The 22,666-nt window shown below is 37.5% G+C and overlaps 1 protein-coding gene across 1 annotated transcript in view; it reads right to left on the reverse strand.

Moving 5' to 3' along the window:
- The window catches only part of SLC2A13 (solute carrier family 2 member 13), a gene marked incomplete at its 3' end in the record, with an annotated part of 373,708 nt that overhangs the window by 197,075 nt on the left and 153,967 nt on the right, over window positions 1-22,666 (reverse strand). The window contains exon 4 of the mRNA XM_080811884.1: window positions 8,051-8,159. Within this exon, the coding sequence (XP_080668010.1) occupies window positions 8,051-8,159 (109 nt within the window). The remainder of the gene's footprint in view (window positions 1-8,050; window positions 8,160-22,666) is intronic.

Here is a 22,666-nt window from a genome sequence, read left to right on the forward strand (position 1 = left end):
TCTGCTTTCCACAAATTCCCTCGAATGCACAAAATGCAACACAGTGAGCAGAAATGTAGCTAGCATGGGCTCCATTCCTCCCAAGAGCCTGAACCATAAATACTGTTCTCTTCTAACCACTGTAAGAACTGTATATAGGAGGTATTTTCCTGATTTCCAGATCACTGAGACTCAGACGTTAAAGAAGCATGTACAGTCTACACAGCAAGTGTGCTAGGTTTGGGTTCAAATTCAGATCTAATATCAAATGTTGTATTAACACTTGGTATATCACATTTCTGGCCAGAAAACAACTCCATATATAGAAATTTTAAAAATATAACAAAAAGGGCACCTGGGTGGCTCAGTTGGTTAAGCGACTGCCTTCAGCTCAGGTCATAATCCTGGAGCCCCCGTATCGGGCTCCCTGTTCAGCAGGGAGTCTGCTTCTCTCTTTGGCCTTCCCCATTCTCATGATCTCTTTCTCTCTCTAATAAATAAACAAAATCTTTAAAAAAATATATATGACAAAAAATCATTTATATATGCTCTCTTCATTAATCTGTTTTCTGTGTTCCTACAACATATAAATTTGGCTTTTATGCTGCATTGTAAGTATTTATGTCTAACTGCTCAGTAGAATACAGACTTCTTAATGACAAGAATTATAGTTTCTGAATATTTGAAGCTCTACCAACAATATAGTAAATGCTGGTTGAAGGAATAAATGAATACTTTGGCAGATGTAGTTTTAAGATTCTTGTGACAGAACAAAATTACTTGTGAATTATACAAAAATAGCTCTGAAAGATAATAATATCCAAGGAAATATATTCTCACCGCTTCTTATGAAACTCTCATTTTATTACTTACTTTCTGTATAAAGTTAGTGACCTTTCTTCACTAAACATTAATTTGGTATAACCACGGAAAGATACTATAAAAATCCATATTCCTACTGTGTAAACTTATTTTTACATGTATTTGAAGACACAGCAAGATTTTAAACAGATACTCCTCATGCCCTGTCCCTTATGCTCTCAGCTCCTCTCTGAATTCCCCTGTAGTTATCATGGAAACTCACTGTAGAATCCGAGTTTCTGGTTAAATTCCCTGTGTCTCTTTACTTCAGTCCCAAGAGCTCTGGTCCCAGGAGAGAGGGACTCAGGGAACCCCCAGAATGACTCACAGAGAGGGACTGGAGATGGTGAAGAAATACTTGTGGAATAATTCTGAAGCACATTCTATACTATTCCTCAGCAGGACTGAGCTCTAGCTGCTGAGTGAGATCAGCTGCTTACCAGCACAGCCTTCACGGTATCCCTGACCCTATCACACTTTCTCTGCTCTCTTACTCATGCTTCTTGGTTTCATCCACTCTCCACTCCCGCCCCCAAAAACCTGCATCCAATTCTTTGTCTTGGGGCCTGTTTAGGGGAACTCAAACCAAGAGAGGTGTGCAACATATACACAGGGAAATGCGAAGCAATTAGGAGCACTAGAAAGCCATTCAGTTTAGAGCTTCATCTGATGAGAATGCTTTGCTCTACACGGTAAGATAGTGATCTGTCACTAAAAATGGCCTCAGACTCCAGAGGTCAGCCTTGTATCCTTTCCCTTGTGCAGGATGTGAGAGATCGGTAAAGTTCATTGGGCTTGAGCCTACCCTTACAACATTATGAAAGCCCTGGAAAGTTCTCTCATATCAGGTTACAGCTTTGCTACACAATCTTGGGGCAAAGAAGTACTGTCAACTATAACCAAGACTGTCCTTCCAAAAACGATGTACTTTGGAAATAAAAATGTGGTCTTAACATAGAAGAAGCTAAGCATCCAGGACAATGACTGGCATGTGGTAAGCATTAACCAATCTTTCAAAAATTATGTCAACAAAATACATTTTTCTTTTTAGACTAAAAGCAATCTCCTATAGTCTGATTACCTTTCATCCAAGAAAGGTTTAAAACATTTCAAACACGAATTGTCTTAGCTTCCACTTTACTTGAAACTCCATTTTTTTCTCACTCAAATGTATATTAAAGTTCACTTTCATCTACTTCACTTGATACATAATTTAGAATGAAGGCAAGTAACTGGCATGCCTAAAATCCCACCATGGAGACAGATCTTAAAACCAATTCTTTCTTGATTCCGGGGTCAATATTTTCCCCAACACATTAAACTCATCTTTCAAAGGAGTCATCCAATGAACAGAAATGACTACAAAAACACACATCCTGAAACATTACAACGAGGTAAGCATGCTATCCTTCAACAGCTTTTCTGGATTATGTTCAGAGTCCTACCGAGGAGGCAGAGGAAAGGAGAAGGCTCACTTTAGGGAGCAGATGCTTTGGTTCATTCATCCTGCCTGCTGAAGATTGCAGAGAGCAAACCCTCACCTCTGGTTCAGGTTTATAGCAGGAGAATGCATCAATCCTTATTGTTTTCTTCTTACTTCCTGTCACTTTTATTTTTCTCTACATTTACCACCATCTGGCCATGCCTGCTGGTTGTGTATGTTTCCTGACTGCCTGATAATTTTTTAACCTAGGAGAGCTTGCTGAGACTAAAATAGGAGAATGGAACACATTCAGAAATATTGCTCTTATGAAATTAAATTAATTAAATATGATTAATAAATATAAATGACTCACCCAACCATCAGGCTGGCTTGTCCAGGAACTCTAGATCAGGCATAAGGCAAAGGCCTTAACTGGGTACCAGCAGATTAAGGAATCTGATGAGCTTTATGATTCTTGAGATGGATACCACTTATTAGCTCACCATCATTCTACATTTTTTTTTTTTAATCCTTGGATGGTATTGAATTCCACTAACTCAGATTTCTTATAACACACCCAAACAAGCTTTAAACAGTCAACTCTGGGCATTTCAGGTGTTCTACAGCTAGAGTAGTTCATGTGACATGGAGTCATAAATCAGGGTTCCACTCTCAGTGCTAAAACTTATGAAACAACAGCGGACAAGTCACTCCACTTGCCAGCCTTAGCTTCCTTCGCTAGAGAATAAACAGAAGAACTGCCATGCCTACTTGTTAGGATTTTAAAGAAGATCAAGAAAGATCATGTCCATAAAAATACTTTAGAGTGTTACATATGTAAAGCAGTAAAAATGTTTGTTAACATAATTACACCATTAGAGGGGCTAATAATCTTGTCCCATTTTTTTCCTTTTCTGTTAATATCTAAGTGAGTTAATATATATTAGAGTAGTATCTGGTATTAAATGTTCATTAAATAATAACCATTAACATTATTATTATAAGGACATATTTTCCAAAGGTCTTTATTATCTCTTGTGAATAGGACAGAAGAGATCACCTGAAAATTAAGGCCATACAGTTATGGAAGTAAGAGTGTCTACCCATCCAACATAAATGCCTACTTCCTCTTGCCATTTTCAATGATGTGGATGGAACTAGAGGGTACTATGCTAAACGAAATGAGCCAGTCAGAGAAAGATAACTATCATGTGATCTCATTGAAATGAGGAATTTGGGAAACAAGACAGGATCATAGGGGAAGAGAAGGAAAAATGAAACAAGATGAAACCAGAGAGGGAGACAAACCATAAGAGACTCTTAATCTCAGGAAACAAACTGAGGGTTGCTTGGGGGGGGGGGGGATGGGGTGGCTGGGTGATGGGCATTGGGGAGGATATGTGCTATGGTGAGAAAAAAATAAATTTTAAAAAATTATAAAAAATTAAACACCTATTTTCTACCCCTACTTTAAGTTAATAGAAAAGGGAAGAGTAGGAAGAGATAAATCTGGGGACCCTAATTAATCTAAGAGAAGAATCAAAAGTAGAAGACTGGCACAGAGTATCTTAAGAAATTTATTCCCTCACAATCCTTTTTACTTGAAGATCCAGAAGCTTACATTTCTGAATTTCCTTCTCCTCTTTACTACTGACTTTCAAGTGAGCCATTTCACCACTTGGTCCTCTCAGGTAAAAATCTTATAACTTCCATCTGTCCAAGATGGAGTGATATATGTTCATCAGAATGTTATCAAGATATAGCTTATTTTAAGTTCCTCAAAAGAATCAAGATGCTCTCAGACCTCCACAGAAACAAGCATTTATCTTATTTTTCTTACTTTCTCTTCCCTCCCTCCCTCCTGCTCACATATAAACACATTTTGGCTGTGGTAATAATGGTAATGGGGGAAGGGTTCAAAGTATTAGCAGCCATCAGATAAAATTTGTTAGATGGAAAATGTAAAGTTTTTGACTTTATGAGTAGAGTTTAGAATAGATCACAATAAGAATTTCTTAAAGAGAGTTTCCTTCACTTTATCATCAACCTCATTTATCACCTCTCTCTCTTTAATCACATAGGGAAATATTTTATTGGTCTAGGACATACAGTGCCATAATAACAACACTTTTATATCAGGAAAGCTAGTACTCCATTTGCTCTGTTCTTTCTCTCCTATGAAAAGAGAATAATCTATTCAGCATGTCTAAAATTATTAAATCATTAAAGTCATTAGAAAATTGCTTCTTCTAAGAGTTAAATGTAGTGTCTAAAGTAAGTTATACTTTTTAGAACTTAGAAGTCCTCTGTTCAATAGGATAGAGGATAAGGTATAGATTAGGATATAAATCTTAGTTATCATACAAATAAAAATACACATATATGCACACGCAGTATTTTTTTCATGGTAAAGGATGTGAAAATTAAATAGTCCAAGAAGAAAATGTATTTCCTTGACTGAGATAGGATACTAAATAGGTCAAGGAAATAGAAACAAAAATCCTCTGAGGGAAAAGAGAGAAACCTAAACATGGTAAGATCATATAATGCAATTATAAGGATGATTTATCTTTCAACATTTTTTCATATGATTTTTCTATGAACTTTTCTTGGTGAGAAATAGAATTCAAAATACCTCATAATCCAGGTTCATACAAACTTTGGGGTGAAAGATGGGTTTTACAAAAGGATTTCAACTTCTACAGATTATTGGGTTTTGGCTATGAATACAGAAGAGTATTGCCTACTTTATTTCCCACTTAGCCGGGAAGAAGATGGAAAGAAAGAAAGAGTGAAGAGATACACATAATGGAGTACCCATAAAAACAGAACTCCAAATTAACAAAATGACATTTTTTAAAAAGATTTTATTTAGTTATTTGACAGAGAAAGATCACAAGCAGGCAGAGAGGCAGGCAGAGAGAGAGAGAGGGAAGCAGGCTCCCTGCTGAGCAGAGAGCCCCTTGCGGGGCTCAATCCCAAGACCCTGATACCATGACCTGAGCTGAAAGCAGAGGCTTAACCCACTGAGCCACCCAAGCGCCCCTGAATGACATTTTTAAAATAAGAAAAAAATGCAATTAATATTTCCTACCAAAAACAACAAGGACTAAACTATTAGACTCTAATTAAGAGATTATTTTAAATTAGGAAATTTATGATAATTTACTGAATCTTAAGAATGGAAAAAAAAATTACACGCCACACCAATTTTACAGAGAGAGTAGATGAAAATATGTTCTATACGAGTCCCAGATTAGTCATCCTCCATCCAGATGATGACAGTAGTGTAATATGTTATAATGAAAGACTTACACTAAGTTTCATGGGATTAAAATATGAATGTCTGAAATTGTGTATTATGAATAACCACTAGTTATTTGTCACAGATACTGAATCACTTAAGTGTCTAACCCTCTAACCTCCAGACATTAAACGTCATATTAATTTCTTTAGGGAGTTGGTCAGCTGTTTTGTATCATGTAGAAGCAATCAAAATCAAGCCATCATTTACCTTAGTTTATTCTTCCTACTTTCCAGGATTAATACTCAATTGTAAGCAAAAGCTGTATGACAACACTACCTGTTATGTACAGTTTGTGATAACGAAAGCACATAATGACTATCATAAATCTTAAGAAATATCAGAATTCTTACACCCATACCACTTGATCTCACTGTGAGAAGACTGAGTACTGGGAGAAATGAGCACCTTAAAATATGGCAACCTTCATCAACCCCAGTTTACACTAGATACCTATGAATGGGCTATGACAGTGATTTCAACTAGGACACATTCACCTAAGCCACTACCCATCAATGACAGTTGGTTCTGTTTGTGATGTTTTATAGGAATACAAAAAAATATAAGAAAAATTCACTTTGTCAAATTTAAATGCCTAGAAAAAGGCAGAACAAACAAACAAAAAGAGATTTTCAGAAAGAGAGAACATATTTTAAATTGGGTTGATAAAATAGATATTCATATAGGGTATTATTGCATTGCATTATTTGAAAACATGGTGTTAGCCTTATTACAACTCTGTTCTAACACCTCACTTAGGATGGTGGACACAGAACAGTCATGGTATACCACAAACAGAAAGCATACAAACACACTGGGTATAGGCCTTTATAGAGCTGATAAAGGTAATGAAAATGAAAGTATACTAGAGAGAAGGAGGAAAGGACCAAATATTAAAAATGGAATCCAGAAAGTTATATTCTATCAAGGATTATGATTAAAATCAAATTCACAGGGGTGCCTGAGTGGCTCAGTCAGTAAGTGTCTGAGTTGACTTCAGCTCAGGTCATCAACTCAGGGTTGTGAGACCAAGACCTCAGTGGGCTCCACACTTAGTGAGGAGTCTGCTGGAGATGCTGTCTCTCCCTCTACCCTTCCCCCCCTGCTGGCACATGCATACTCACATGCTCTCTCTCTCATAAACTGAATAAATGAATAAATAAATAAATAAATCTTTAAATCCTGATTTAATCTAATGGGTCACTGGACCCTAATCACTACTTTTTAATAATTATTTTAACCAGTTCACTCTTCTCAAATGCTTACTAACAATGTTATCATATCCCAAGTAACTTCAAAGGGAAATATCAAGAGTCCTAAATACAAGTGCTTTACCAAGTAAAATTGAATTTTACATAATTTTTATTTTTGATAAATAATTTTAACCAATAGATAGTGGAGAGAAACTTCTAAAATTTAGCAGGTTTTCATCTAACAGCTGGTTTATCAGCAAAACTCATGACTTTCCTCTAACATCCATATTCTATTACCTAGGAACTTAAAAGTCTATTCCGTGGAAGACTGGAATAATCCTGCATAGCCCTAATCACAATCTGAAATTCCACATTAAACTGTGAGTTTATTTAATGTGTTTCTCCCACCAGCCTATATACGCTGTGAGGCCAAGAAGCGTGTCTACTTTATTCACTTCTGTGTGTCTTGTATAAAATAGGCCATCAAGGGGCGCCTGGGTGGCTCAGTGGGTTGAAGCCTCTGCTTTCAGCTCGGGTCATGGTCTCGGGGTCCTGGGATCGAGCCCCATGTCGGGCTCTCTGCTCAGTGGGGAGTCTGCTTCCCCCTCTCTCTCTGTCTGCCTCTCTGCCTGCTTGTGATCTCTGTCAAATAAATAAATAAAAAATCTTAAAAAAAATAGGCCATCAAAAATGGGTTTAATGTTGCATGAATGAAACACAGTACAACCCTTACTGTTCTTCCTTCTCCACCCCCATTCCCCATATAATTTTGGGGTTTAGTCTGACAACTAGAAAGCAGGAAACTTATGTGTCTTCCCCACTTCTCTGTTCCCACTGTCTCTGGCCTACTGTACTCTGGTGGTAATAAACACTTTCTATTAATGTTCTTATCACATTGCACTATAAGTGACTGCCCCAAAATGAAATGAACTAGTTATCTGTGTGCCCATTTATCTCTGACAATGCCAGGTGATTCCCTTGTTTCACTTTTTGACCACCATCAAGAAATAGTTCATGAAAATGATACATTCATTACCTCAGAACATAAGGAAGTACTGGATGGCATACAAGAAAAATTTTATGAAATCAAGTAAAGCCAATAAAGTATAACAAAATAAATCATCTCCTTCTAAGTCACACATTGATAGGATTAAAAATTGTAAAGTATCTTCCAAAAGGAGGATCCTACACAATTAATAGAACAAATCACCAAAAATCCTACTCTTTTTTTTCCATGTAAAATTATTCCTTCACAGTCTTTTCAGTAAAAAGCCAGAAAGAAATACATACATGATGGTGTTAATGCCTGAGAGCTGTTGGAACATTTGTAGACCACAACCCACAATTAAAGCTCGGCGAGTTGGGGGATAACTCAGCATTCTGCAGATCACAGGTCCAGCTTTTTTAAAAAAGAAAGAAAAAGAAGGACACATCTATTATTTTCAGCTCCCGCAGTAATTATTCCCATTAGGATAAATTTCCCCAAATCTCTGTGAAATCAACATGACTGGGCATTGTAAAATGGAATATATAAACGTTGACAGAAATCTGGGCACAATTTATTTTCTAAAACAGATTACTATATATTTGAGCTCAAACTGTAAAAGCAACAAGAAGCAATTCAAGTTAAAACAATTTACAGGTACTAGGAAGACCTACATAATTAGAACCGTCAGAAATTATTCTTCCTTAAGTCCCTACGAACTGCATTAACTACTCTTCTTTTTCCACTTCCTTGGAAATTATTATTTAAAATCCATTCAATGTGAGACTACTTGCAAAGTAACCAGCAAATTGCTTTAATCAACCCAAAGAATGGCATTCATTAAAACAATTAAACAAGGAAAAGAATTCATTCCAATTTATTTGACTTACGTAACAAAATTCACTCCAATCTATTCAACTAAAGTTAAGGAATTTGGGCATGATATAGAACTTGGTTGTGGTTTATATTATTAATAAATGTTATCCAAAAAAGAAAATAAAAGAAAAAGTGTCTGTTTTATAGGGGCATGTATACATATACATATACACAGACACAGATACACACTACACATACATGCACACATTATTTTCTAGATTTCGAATAGTTCCCTAAGTGGCATTCAATGATCATTTCAAAATATAAATGGGCTTTCAAAATGGCACTGATGCCTTGGTCTCTATATCAGAACTTTAGATCAAGCCTGGAAAGCCATAGATATGAAACACTGAGGCCTTAAGTAAAGTGCCCCTTAGGTTTCCAGAAGTGCTTCAATTACACCTTCACCTTAGCTTTAAGAGGCATTCTATGCAGCGTCCTTGACGGGGCCAGAGCTGACACACCTGGACCTATGGCATTCCTGCTGTTAGAAGAGATGGCCTGGGATCACTGGGATGTTAACTGATTAATTAGAGGCATTCTTCCTGGAGGCTAAGTTTCATCAGTGAACCCTAAACCAAGTCAAGTTTAAAATCCAAGGATGTTTCACCATTTCAGGAACCTTTTGGAAATCTAATATTCTAGTTCACAAAATGGAATAAAATATGCTGTTGTCTCAGCAATAAAAGTTAACATGGGATGTCCAGCCAGGGTATTAGAACTGAACATTACAGGAATGAGAATATTCACCCCTACATGGGTGTGGTTAAAATCATATGAAGACTTGATTTACTGCAAACAATTCTGTTCTGCAATGCTAAAATAAGGACACGGAGAGGGAACCATTTATGGTCATTTAAAGCTTAATGCGGTGACAACCCATTTAGAAAGTGGGGAGAGAGTACTGTAAATGTCAACTGTTTTAGATTCAAGTAAAGCAGTATTAAAACCCAGTACATCAGAAAGGCTGTCTGAAATAGGCAGATTTTGAAAGCTTTACTGTGACAATATTGAAATATATCTGGATCAGTTGTCTCAAAGGTGAGCAGGTTTGCCTGCAAATTCAGCTATCTGTGAGTGAGCCACAACATAAAGAACATACACAGCATCATAAAAAGATCTACCAGTTTCCAAAAATCAAAAAATCTAAATGAAGATTATCATTTATTTTGTGTACCATGGAAATTTTAAAACAACAGTGACAACAAAACAAAAATAAAACATCTTCTTCAGCTTTCAGGAACCTCCACAGATAAGAAATTGGCCTTCTCCAAAGAATCTATTACAGTCTGTGGGAAGCTGCATCTATTTTCACTAATAAACTGTTCCAAGATTTGATGGACAGACTACCTAATAATGATTTTGGAGGGCAGAAAAGTAAAGAGAAAATGAAGAAAAATTAGATTAAAGTTTGACTTGCCAAAATACCAAGAGATATACTATTATATAAACATCACGTATATACTGTCAGTTTTTAAAATTGGGAGTTTTTAACTTTCTTTTGGTTTTGATCTCCTATTAAAAATAAACAATAGCAGTTCTGTTATTGGACTGGCTTTTTAAAAAAATATAGAGACAAGTTTTTGTCCCAGTAGCTGCACATCTGATTATGCATAAATAAAATGAAAGAATTTTCTTTCATTAAAATCATAAACTTAGCTTTATTAGGCAGTAAAACTGACTTAACAAATGCAAACTATCATTAATTTTTATATCACAGAAGCTATGAGGCAGAAGAAAATTATCAGATATATTAATAGGTTGAATGCTCGTAAGTGAAAATTTAGAAGTCATGCTCTACTTATTATATTTCTTTTGATTTTTGTAATTAAAAACATTTAGTGTATATAAACACTGGACACAATTTTTAAAAAGGTATTTATGCCTCTGAGACACAAATTCCCACAAAATAAAACATAAAACCTTTATACAACTAAAGTAGATAAGAAACACAGGGCTCAAAATAAAACATGTACTAAAACAATGATGCAAGAACCAAAAATGAGTTCATCTTTTCCTTCATTCTAAACACCTCATACTACATAACTTTCACAATGGTTGTCCAAGTGTGGCAGGTACTTTAGTGGTAAGGATGCAAAGGACAGTTGTACAAGTTCAGCCATTCCTGTTAATAGCTGTCTGTGAGCCAATCCTAGAGACGTTTCTCCAGGTACAATTAAAAATGCACTAGAACGCACTTTATATAAAATCCCAGCTCTTGATTTCCACTTCCAGCCAAGATCGAGTAATAGCTACCAGATTCATCTCCAACAGGAAACCAACTATAAAGCCATGAAAAATGTAGGTGACAACAGTTCTCATGATAATGGATAACAGGCAATGAAGGATAGAGAATCCGGAGATTCAGGAAACAAAAGACGTGAACCCTATAACAACTGTCCAAGTTTAATGCCTCAAAAAAAAGTTTCCAGGCTGTAATACAGGGAGGGGAAGCTAGGCAGACTCTGGTGGTCTCCTTGAATTGAAAAGATGCAGCTTAGGATTCAGGACACTAAGTTGGCTAGAGTTGGGGAAGAGTGCCAGGGTGGAGAGAGAGAGGACAGAGAGATCTGCAGTCCCTCTTGGGTATTCCACTGAGTGGAATGTGTGAGGAAACTAGTCAAGGCAGGAGAAAGAGCCACAGAAAGAGATTAAAGCAATCAATTTCAGGACCTCTTTGTACCAACGAGAGGGAAAAACCTGGAGCATAAGGAGGAGTAATCAAAAGGTTTTTACCTCAGCAACGGTATAAATTTAGTCCTAGATTCAACACTACCTGGGTACATCTAAAACAGCTTAAAAATCAAGACCTCCACTGCTTCCGGGTAACTGAATAGCATCCCAGAACAAAATTCAGCAGTAAGATAAAATTTATAATGTCTAGCACACAATAAAAAAATTATCAGGAATGCAAAAAGGCAGGAAAGTACAACTCGTCACAGTAAAGGAATTCATCCAGAGGACATAGCAATCCTAAATATCTACGCACCTAAGAAGAACTTCAAAATACATGAAACAAAAATTGTTACTACTGCAAGGGGAAATAGAAAAACCTATAATTATACTCAAGTATTTCATCAGCTCCTTCTCCATAACTCATAGTATATTTAGGCTGACAATCAGCAAAGACAGAGAAGACTTCCAACAACACAATCAACAGACTTGACCTGACGTTTAAATATCACTCTACTGACCAAGAACAGAGTACAGAATTCTTTCCAACAGTAAATGAATGGTAAATGTCTTGGAATATTTACCAAGACAGATTATATTCTCAGCTCTAAAGCCAGTCTCAATTAATTTAAAAGGATTTAAGTCACACAAAGAATGTTCTCCAACCATTATGAAATTAATATAGAAATCAACACCTGGAAGATAACTAGAAAATTCCCCCCAATGGGAACTAAATACCATACCTCCCTGGGTCAAAGAAATAATGGGAAACTAGAAAGTATTTGAGCTGATAAACATGAAAACACAGCATACAAAAATTTGTGGAATGGAGCTAAAGCAAAACAGAGGAAAATTTATAGCAATGACCTTGGATTCCATTTTACAAAACCAGAAAAAGTGGGACAAATGAAACCCAAAATAAACAACATAAAAGGAACTATAAAGAGCAGAACGGAAATCCATGACATAGATAAAAAAGACAGTCGAGAGGGGGAAAAAAAAAATCAATGAAACCAAAAGTCAGTCCTTTGAAAATATCAAATAAACTTTGAGTCACACTGCAGTAGGCTGAGTAATGGCCCCTCAACAGATATGCACATGTACTAATCCTTGAAACTTGTTAATGTTACCTTACATGGCATAAAAGGACTTTGCAGATATAATTAAATTAAGTATTCTGACATAGAAAGATTATCCCGGATTATTTGGGTTTGGCCCTAAATGCAATCATATATATTCCTATGAGGAACGCAAAGGGAGATTCAGGATAGAACAGAAGGCAACGTGACCATGAACAGCAAAGACTGGACCAATGTAGCCATAAACCGAGAAATGCCAGTGTCCACAAGAAGCTGGGAAAAGCAAAAAACATAATGTCCCCCAAGAGCCTCTGGAGGGAGCATGACTCTGCCAACAACTTGACTTCAATCCAGTGAAAGGAATTTCAAACGTGTGGCCACCAGACTCTGAAAATAAACAGTTTTTGAAGCTACCAAGTTTGTAGGATTTTTTATAGCAGCCATAGGAAACCAATACACAGATTGATCAGGAAAAACGAACAAAAAAAGAAAGTTACGAATATCATAAATAAGAAAAGTGAAACATATAGATTCTACAGATAATTTAAAAAATAACAGAGGAGTATTATGAACAACTTTATGGCATTAAATTCAACATCTTAGATACAATAGGCAAATTCCCTAAAAGACACAATCTTCCAAACCTAACTCAAAAAAATAGCCTGAACATACTATGACCTATTAAAAATATTGAGTTTGTAGTTAAAAACTTTCTCCCAAGTCTCAATGCCTTGACAGAGAGCAGAGCAGCAGTTGCCTGTAGAGGGAGTTAGGAAGGGGGCACAACACAAAGTTTTTGAGGGGTACAGATATATACGTTCACTATCTTGACTGGGGTGAGGGTTTCACAGCATACAAAACTGTCAAAATGTACCAAACTCTAAACCTTAACTATGTGCATTTATTGTATGTAAACTGTGCTTCACTAGAGCTGCTAAAACACACACACACACACACACACACACACACACACCCTTTGCAAATAAAGAAACTCTAGATGTCAATAGGGCTGACATGGTGAAATGGTTGGTCAGGAGGAAAATTCAAATATTTGAAGATCATAACCTTCACTTAAGGGAAGGGCACAAAGAAGTTACTAATTAGAAGCAACAATAATATCTGATGAAATTGAGTTGCTGAAGTCAGGGACAAGATTACCAAGTGAGGACAGGCAGGCATGCAGAGCCCTTGGAATCTCTGAGGTTTTCCTTGCGCTTATGCTTCCCTTTCTTTTTGTTTTATTTATGTATGGATTTTACCATATACTGAAGAAAACTTAAGAAGAAGTAGAACATATTATGACTAATGAATTACAAGATGCAAACTGTAGGCGGCTTCCCCACTGCTGGCAGTCTTCACCGACTAAATTCTTTGTTATAAGAAAAGATGCTCTGTGGAGAAAAGCAGGGCCCTCACTGTGAGCAGGATAATCACTGCTCAGCTTCAAATATTACCCTCCCTGCTCCCCAATTTGGGGCCAAAAAATGGGCTACAATGAAGCTGGGCAAGAACCCAACAGCACAGTCCTCCAGCCTGTCCTGACCCCACTGGAGGGCTCAGTTCTCATGCTCCACAGGCCTTCGGGAAGGAGAGGCATGTCAGTCACAGTGACACCAATAGATCGTTGAGGATTTTAAGGCATCTGCTCTAATCTCAATGGGTTTTCTAATATTTCAATAGCTCTTCATGCCTTAGGAACCGATTTTCACCATCGGAAAAGTCCTAAGTAGTCTAGAGCATTAGGTGTTAATGAGTAAAGGAAACACAGAGGAATCAGATGACTTTCCCAAGGTCACACACTAATAAGCATGTAGTAGGACTCAAGCTACCCACTTATTCACGCCATAAAGACAAGACATTGTATATGCAGACTTAAGCGGATTCTTCTTTGCATAAAAAAAAATAAGAATGGTGAACAATATAACAAACCACAAAACATGCACTTTCAAGCTACAGTAATAAACATGCCCTGTGCTCATGACTCTAATCCCTCAGACTCCTCTTTTTCTCTTTTTTTTTAGGGCCTCACTTGCCACAGTCCCTAGCCCTAATTCCAGAGTTCCTGGTTTGAGAACATTCACTTCACTCTACTCTGAAAGTTCACCATACCCATCTCCAGGGAGCTGAGTATCATTTACAAATAACTAGGAAAACGGACCACACTTATTTCATGACAAATTCAGTGTGTCTGTGGAGCAGGTCTTTCCTACTGCTGGGGGAGCCTTTCATTCATCTCCAGCTGGCTCCTAATTACAGTCTCACGACACCCATTTCAAACAGTCCTCTTCCTCAGACTTCCACGATTCCCTCCTGCCTGTCTGACCAAGTCTTCTCTAGCCCACGTATCATGCCTAAGGCCCCTACTGGGAACCTTCTCTGTGCGAGAACAGAAATACCAGGAGGCCCCAACTGGGAGGAGCTCCTGATATTGGGAGTCACGTACAGAAATAAAATAAGCTACCACATGGCAGTTCAAGCGCTCTAACAGAGGTACACATACACTATGAGATTCAGGCCTAGGGAGCACCCAGAAAAGGCATGCCCGCTCAGGTGCACAGTAAACAGAAGTCATCATTCCTCACATCAAAGATGCTCTTGACTCTGCGTTACCTGATTTTTTGCAGTGAATCAGGATCAGAAATGTGGCCCTTGGCTTTTCACTGCCTCTTCCTCCTTTCCATATCCAGCGAGTCGCCGAATTGTAATGAAAATTAATGTACGTATGCCTGTCTTCTTTCCACAAAACATCAGAAACTTTTATTTCTGCATCTGCACCCTTTGTGGCTCTCCGGCTCTCTGCTGCCCCACTGGACCCCCAGCCAGCTGGTGAGCGAGACTGCACAGGGCCGCGCAGACCGGGGCTGAAACTCCAACTCCATCTTGGCCCCTGGGAGGTTTTCCAGAGCATCCAGCCCATTAGCCTGTATCTTCTCTCCCGCTAGGTGGGTGCAGTAGCAGCACTTGCCATTAGGAGGATCAGAGGGAACAAACTTCCTGACATACAGCAGGTGTGATGATTCCTCTGATGTGTCAACCTGACTGGGTCACAGGGTCACCAGATATTTAGTAAATGTCATTTCTGGGTGTGTCTAGGGGGTGTTTCTGAGTAAGATGAACACCTGAATTAGCAGACAGAGTAAAGCAGACTGCCCTCCCCGATGTAGGAGGGCGTCATCCCATCCACTGAGGGTCTGAACAGAACAAAAGGAGGACAAACAGTTTGTTGTCTCAGCCCACCTGCTTGACTTCCCTGCCCTCAGAGTGGGACGTCCTCCATCACTCTGCTGGGTGTGCAGCTTGCAGAGGGCAGACTATGCTATCTTCTCGGCGCCCACAACCATGTGAGCCCATTCCTCATAATAAACTGATCTCCCTCCATGCCTCCTTTTCTTACACACACACACCCCTCTCCTACTGGCTGCTCTGTGGAGACCCCCAGGACGAGTACATCCTGTATTCAGTGACAAAGCCTCGTTATATGGTCTCCTCCCGATCAATCCAGCCTCCCCACACTGCCGCCACGCTGCCTGCTAAAGCAGCCACCAATCACTTAGTTCACTTACCTGCTCAAACCCTTCTGGAACTGGCCCACCAGGGCCTGTCTGATGAAGGGCACACACCTGCCCCAGCCTATCTTTCTGGATTTCTCTCACAATTCTTCTCCTCTAATATGCTATGCTTTGGGCAACCTGTTTTTACACAAAAAAGCTTCATATTTTTACGTCTCTGTCTCTTACAATGTTCCTGTTCTATGAGGTCACCCCTATTCCTAAAAGAGGATATTCTGTCTTCTGAATCATGCTGTCAGTTTTATACCTCCCTTATGCGCTCACTGCTGGCTAATTTGTTTTGCAGGTGAGGTGGCTGATGTCTCTTCCATACTGAATTACGTGGGGTGAATGGCACAGGTTTCATCTGCTTTATCATTTCCTTCCCATTGTACATAGCCTAGGGTCATGCCAATAAAAGAAATTCAATAAATATTTGTTTAATGGATATGAGGGAAAAGGAGGGCAGGAAGGAGAAAGGAGCACCAGAGCAAATGAGGGTTATGAGAGCTCAAGAATAAAGCAATCTGAATACACTGCAAGTTGCTAAACAATGTTGTGATTAATTATAAACGACCACTCAGATCCTGAGTGTATCTGTGCTGTTTTCCTCTTCAATATGCGGCAGATGATGTTTGTGATTACAAGCTGGTGCTTGGCACGTGTTCTGTTTGGAAGAATGGACCGCTGCTACTGATAAATTCAGCCCCATGTGGCTCAATCATTCCTTCACAGTCTGGCATTTATGCCACTACATTCTGAAACCCTTCTAAGGCAATCAATGTGCCAAGATGTTGTGCTGGGCTGTTTGTCTATAGATGCGTGCCCGTGAGCTGATCATGGTACATTAAGGTCCATATGCAATGGTTGTGTTAATCCAGTCATTATTATTCCAGGTTGCTAAAGCAAAGGCTTTTTTCTACTTATAAGGGGAGATGCTGAGAAGGTTTTATGTTGCTAAAATGCTGGGTGTTTTTTTTTCCCCCAAAACCTTGTTTTGTTATTATCTTAATTCTAAAATATTTCTTTCATTAGAGGTATCTACATAAATAATGGCAATCCTAAATCTAGCCCAGCAATTCTCAAAAGAAATTTCTAAACTTTCTGACAGCTATGGGAGTGTGGTGTGATGCTGAGGAAAAAACAAAACAGGAAAAATTACTACTTTAGACAATCTTTCTTGAGCAAAGGGAGATATCCTTTTTTAAAGTAAATGGACAGTCTTCTTAAACAACTATATTCTTAAGAGTATTAGGTCTTTGGGCAAAGCAGTTTTTAAGTGAAAGAATATAAAACTCAATCTAATGGTCTTCTGCAGTATTCCCATAACAAGTTATTATACTTAGTGATACAAAAAGTCTCTCACCTATCCAGTTTATCAGTAGATATTCCCCAGTAAGATACAAGACTATATATGACTTGCATATGCTAAAGGCTATTACAACCACAAGCAATGCTGAATAGTGTAGAGATGGAGTCTCCACCTTAGGGAATCAAATCAGCTAGATCTGAATCTAGCTCAGCTATGTAGAAGCTGTGCGAACTTAGGCAGGTTCCTTACCCTCTCTGGGCTTCATATGCCTCCTATGTGAGCACATGTACTTCTTGGGTATACTGTGATGACTTAAGGTGGTAACGCATGTGAAGTATTGCAATAAAACTCAAATAATGAAGCTATGATTTCATCCATCAGCTCTCAGGTAGAATTTCTCCATAGATGAACTAGAAAGTTTAAAGCTGAAAGCTGTCAATAAATCACATGGGCTTTCCTTCTAGCTAAACAATCTTTAGTTTCAAGATTCCACAAAATAATTCAAAGAGTTCCATTAACATAAAAATAACTGATTCTATACTTATAATTTCTATTTCTTTTATAATTAACATTCCTACACAGATTACTAATAAAACACTAGGTAATAGATCAATAATACCTACGCCACAGGCACCTGTAATAAATGGCAGTTCGATCAAATTTAATGATATAGGCTATCGAACTATTCATACAACCACAGTTAAATTAGAATTATCCCATTCTCTGCCTTCATTTTATTTATTTATTTTATTTATTTATTTGACACAGAGAGAGAGCACAAGTGGTGGGGTGGGGGTGGGGCAGCAGAGGGGGAAGGAGAAACAGGCTCCCTGGTTAGCAGGGAGCCTGATGCAATGTGGGGATCGATCCCGGGACCTGGTGATCAGGATCTAAGCCAGAGGCAGACGCTTAACAGACTGAGCCACCCAGGAGACTCTCTGCCTTCAATTTAGACCATGTGTAGACTCCCAAGAATTCAAATATTCCTATATCTCTATCATATTAGAACATTTTAAGATATGTGAAGTATAATTTTTGGTTTAAAAAGTGTGTATTCATATAGATATTTAAATTTTATATGACTATTTGAACAACATTCTATTGGCATGTTCTTTTATTAGATTCGGGCATTTAATACATAGGTACCATGGAAAATGAAGATGAAAAATCTAACCTGGATTCATACATTTTCTACTGTTCTGTCTTTTTATGTTTGGTTTTATACATGATAGTTACCATGAATAAAGATAACAAAAAGATAAGAATCAGGCTGAATTAACCAGCTCATAATTTTATGGTAGGGCAGAATATCTAAAAATCACGATTGTCCTGCCACATTCCGGAACCATGATTGCTACAAGCATATGTGGTACCTTGAAATATAACATCTTAAAGAAAAGAGACTGTTTTCTGTTAGCATGATTTTCAGAAAATCATAATTACCCCCAAATAGCCAAGAACTAGACATAAAAATGAGCCAAATATATGAGGCTATAAATATATTCACTAATTCTAAAGTAGTTCTCCTGCCCCACACTACTCTCTTTGCCCACTCTCCAATTACCTTCACCACCACCACCACCACAATCACCACAAAAAGGGGCAGAGGGAATCTTGGTCTCCTACATGTTACAAACTACCAATGTTAGTCATTAATTATAGAATAAGAAATAAAGATGTGCTATAAAAATAACTTAGTACTAAGTTCTCCAAAACAGGGTAGGATATAGATGGAAGATTGGGTTCATGGAAATGAAGAGTCGATTCAAAATACGGATTTTCCAGCATTTTCATCTTTCACTTATCAAGGTTTCACTTCAAAAATTAGTGACACTTAGGGCAGAATATAAATGCTACTGAAACATGAACAGGGCAGTAACTGCATCTTCCGTTGGTTCAGGTATGCTAAGATGTGTGAGATTTACAATGTCATACTACGCCATGAATACAACAGACAAAGCTTGCAAGGGAGCTCCATAAATGTTTGCTTGCTAAATCCAAGGGAGTTGGTGTACCTGATTCTGGAGGCCTCAGAGTGGATGACGGATTCTAGAATCTATTTTGCTCACAGTGGCAAACCGAAAGTATCCTACATTAGCATATAAATAACATCTCTCTTAGTGCTGCTCCATACACTGGCTCTCTTGCCAATTAAGGTCATTCCACCAAAGTTCTGTGTGGGTGCTGAGCTTGCTTTGAGTTAATAAAAAACACCAGATACTTCTGTAGACCTCACTGGAAAGGCGATCTACATAGCAAGTATGAATAAAAACATGGGTTTCAAAAGGAAGAAAAAAACAAACAAAAAAACTTCATTAGAGAGCTCATTTAGTCTTCTTGTCTTAATCTACAAAATTAAGAATAATATATCCACCAATCACCCATAACATGTAAAACACAAATGATAAAATATAATCACTGGATTTCCCAAATCAAATATAACTTAAGTGACTTAACTAGTCTTAGTTAACTGGCATGAACATAGCATCATTTTTCCAAAAAAATGTGCTAGGAACAACACAATATCACAATAAACCCTTCATTTTCTCTTCTCCAAAATATTTTATGGCCTTAAGTGGTTAACTGAATACCCCCAAGCTCATGAGATCAATAACTAAAATAAATATTAACAAGGAAATTTATATGCATTAACAGCTGGTACTTTAGTTTTAATTTTTAAAAAAAAGCTATTGGATTCCCATAAGGAATTGATCATTTTTACTGAAGATAAATTTTAAGCTTTTCTTTCAAAGGCTCATCTTGTTGCTTATAGCAAAATGAAAAGAACAAAATGAGGTAACTTGCAAAGGTGGGAAAGGCTGATAAATCTGCATAAATTCAAGTAACTTTCAAAAACTACTTCTAAATCTGGCTTAGGATAAAGTAATAATCTTCAAACTTACCAGAAATAAAATGCGACTAAGAAATAAATTTTCACAAATATTTCCTTATATGTATATATGTGAGGGACTCAGCTTTCTAAAGGACGTGGTTTAGGTTTACTCATGTATTATAAAAATCAGTTCAGAAATGTCAGTGACTTTTTTTGCGGCAAAGTGTAATTTTCAGAGTTTTTGGCCTATGACGGTAATTTCCTTCAAGATCACAATTTTAAGACAAACCTGATACATAGCACCACACCTGAAACACAATTCATCACTCAATAAAATCCTATAAAATACTACTACATCAAAAAGAAAGCAAAGGAAATAAAGTTCTCAATTAATATTTAGGAGTAATTAATATTATTTTATTAACCTTATGCACATAGCATAATCCTGAGCCCCCAGATTTAAATAAAAATTGGACTGGCAAGATCTGCTAGTATAACACAATACCTATGGGAAACTGGGCTTTCCTGTACATTATGAGGGTGAGAACACCTTCTGTTTTCTCTTATGCACATATGCGTGTATCTACAAAAATATATGTGGACATATGTGCATGTAGAGATACACACACAGAGGAATAGAGGTTTTGTAGTTACAATTATCACCATTACAGAAATCTTTTATCACTTGCAGACCTTTACTTCCTGATCCCCTTCCTGACCTCTTCCCCATGCTTACTTGATGAAAACGGGGCATCACTGAAGATATAAGTACTTTTATTTCAAATTGCTACAAATATTCTGTTCCTACTTCTATGTTTCCATATAATGCATAGGCACATGCCTACAACTCTAAAAGTTCTGAAAAACTATGGCAGAATTTCAACAGAGAACAGTTGGCAGAGGAAATGGAGAAGTGAGTTCCACATGCCCCACTCTAGAAATTGTATGGTAGGAACCAGAAAAAGACTGGTATTCAATTAGCACATGCAGCAGACCGATATTTGCATTCAGTGTCTGCAAGCCTGAGAACAGCACTCCCAACTAATCATCCCCTAAGTGATTTCACTCAATCCATGTTCACAACCAGAGACAAGAGAGCTTTTAATGCTGCTCGTAATGTGTTATCCTACTGCCTATAACGACTGGGCACGGAGAATTCGAAAGACAGTTCTCCAGATGCCTTAGCTTTTAGATGTCTGTGGGTATCTAACCTTATTTCCTTGGCAGATTTGTTTTTAATTTGTGATTGTTTTTCATTAGTCAGATTCTTCTAATCTTCTAACATGACACAAATCATAATTTTACTTGATACAGTTTGAGATGCTCTTCTAGATAAATATGGCTCTCTAGGGATGAGGTCAGTTTTTGAAAATCTACATATGGCTGTTTTATTTTGAGGCATGTCTGCAGTTACCATATGGTCAGTGGCAATCTGTGAAGGGAGTCAGGATGTGTCTATTTAAAATACTGACTGAAACTTGAGTTTCTACTTAGAAATGCTTTCATGCATCTACTTTTTCTGAATGCTGAAGCTTAGTCTTTCAAAAATGCAATCTGCCCTCTGTACTGCAAAATTCAAATACAAAATAAAATTTCTTTCTACCTATTTTTGGTTATGCATATATATATAACAAGCACACTGAGATGTGGAAATGGTTCTAATCCTGCTATTCGACTTGTTCATGGCTTAGACTATCTTCTAGTATGGTTCATAATCTTTTGAAGGCACAATTCAAGTAGAAGTGAAGCAAAGTGCAGCTGAATGCTCCTCAGGGATGTCCTAGAACATCCTGTCCTCTGAGGTTCCTTAAAGCATCAAGATTCCATGACTCTGTTGAATGAAACCAATTTAGCAACATTTACGTTAAAAATATATGGCTCTTTGTGTGAAAAATAGCCATGATGTAACCGTTATGTAGGAGTATAAACAAATGTTCTATTTGAGTGAGGTATATAGCTTTTATAAATTATTCCCATTCATTATTCATCAGGTTACTATAAATGTTTTAGGAAAATAGTGAAAGCCATTTTTCCAGCACTTTTCTAAAAAGTACTATTCATAAATATTCTATTTAGGCAGTTGGTATAAAGCTCTCTTACTTTGTTGTTATATATCCATTTGGTCTTTTAATGAAAAAGAAATACATCTGTGTGGGAGTCGAACGGTTGTAAAGGGCCAAGGCAAGCTAAATTATTTCTAATAAGACAAAGAACTAGCATTTTTAAAACCAGAAAATGGCATTTAAATAACCTCAAAATGTCTGTTCCAAAATGGCATTTTGACCTAACAAGTGATGACCTAACTAGAGTCCCTAACCACACATACCTTCATCTCACTCTGCAAATTACCTCAAACCTTAACCCAGTTCAGAAGCCATCTGATGTAAGTTACTTCTGATATACCTCTGATATAACTTACCTCTTCTAGCTCAATGAAGGTAATCCTTTCCTCTCTGAGCCCCCATTTCTATACCCTGTCTTACTCTCTCCTTCCACCCCTGGGATCTTTCCTTTCAAGCAGTACCTCCACTCCAATTATACAAAACTGCAATTTCATCATCTCTACATTTCTGGAAGAATAGATCTACATCAATTTTCTT

Source organism: Martes martes, assembly GCF_963455335.1.
Source record: "Martes martes genome assembly, chromosome: 8".
Taxonomy (NCBI): Eukaryota; Metazoa; Chordata; class Mammalia; order Carnivora; family Mustelidae; genus Martes; species Martes martes.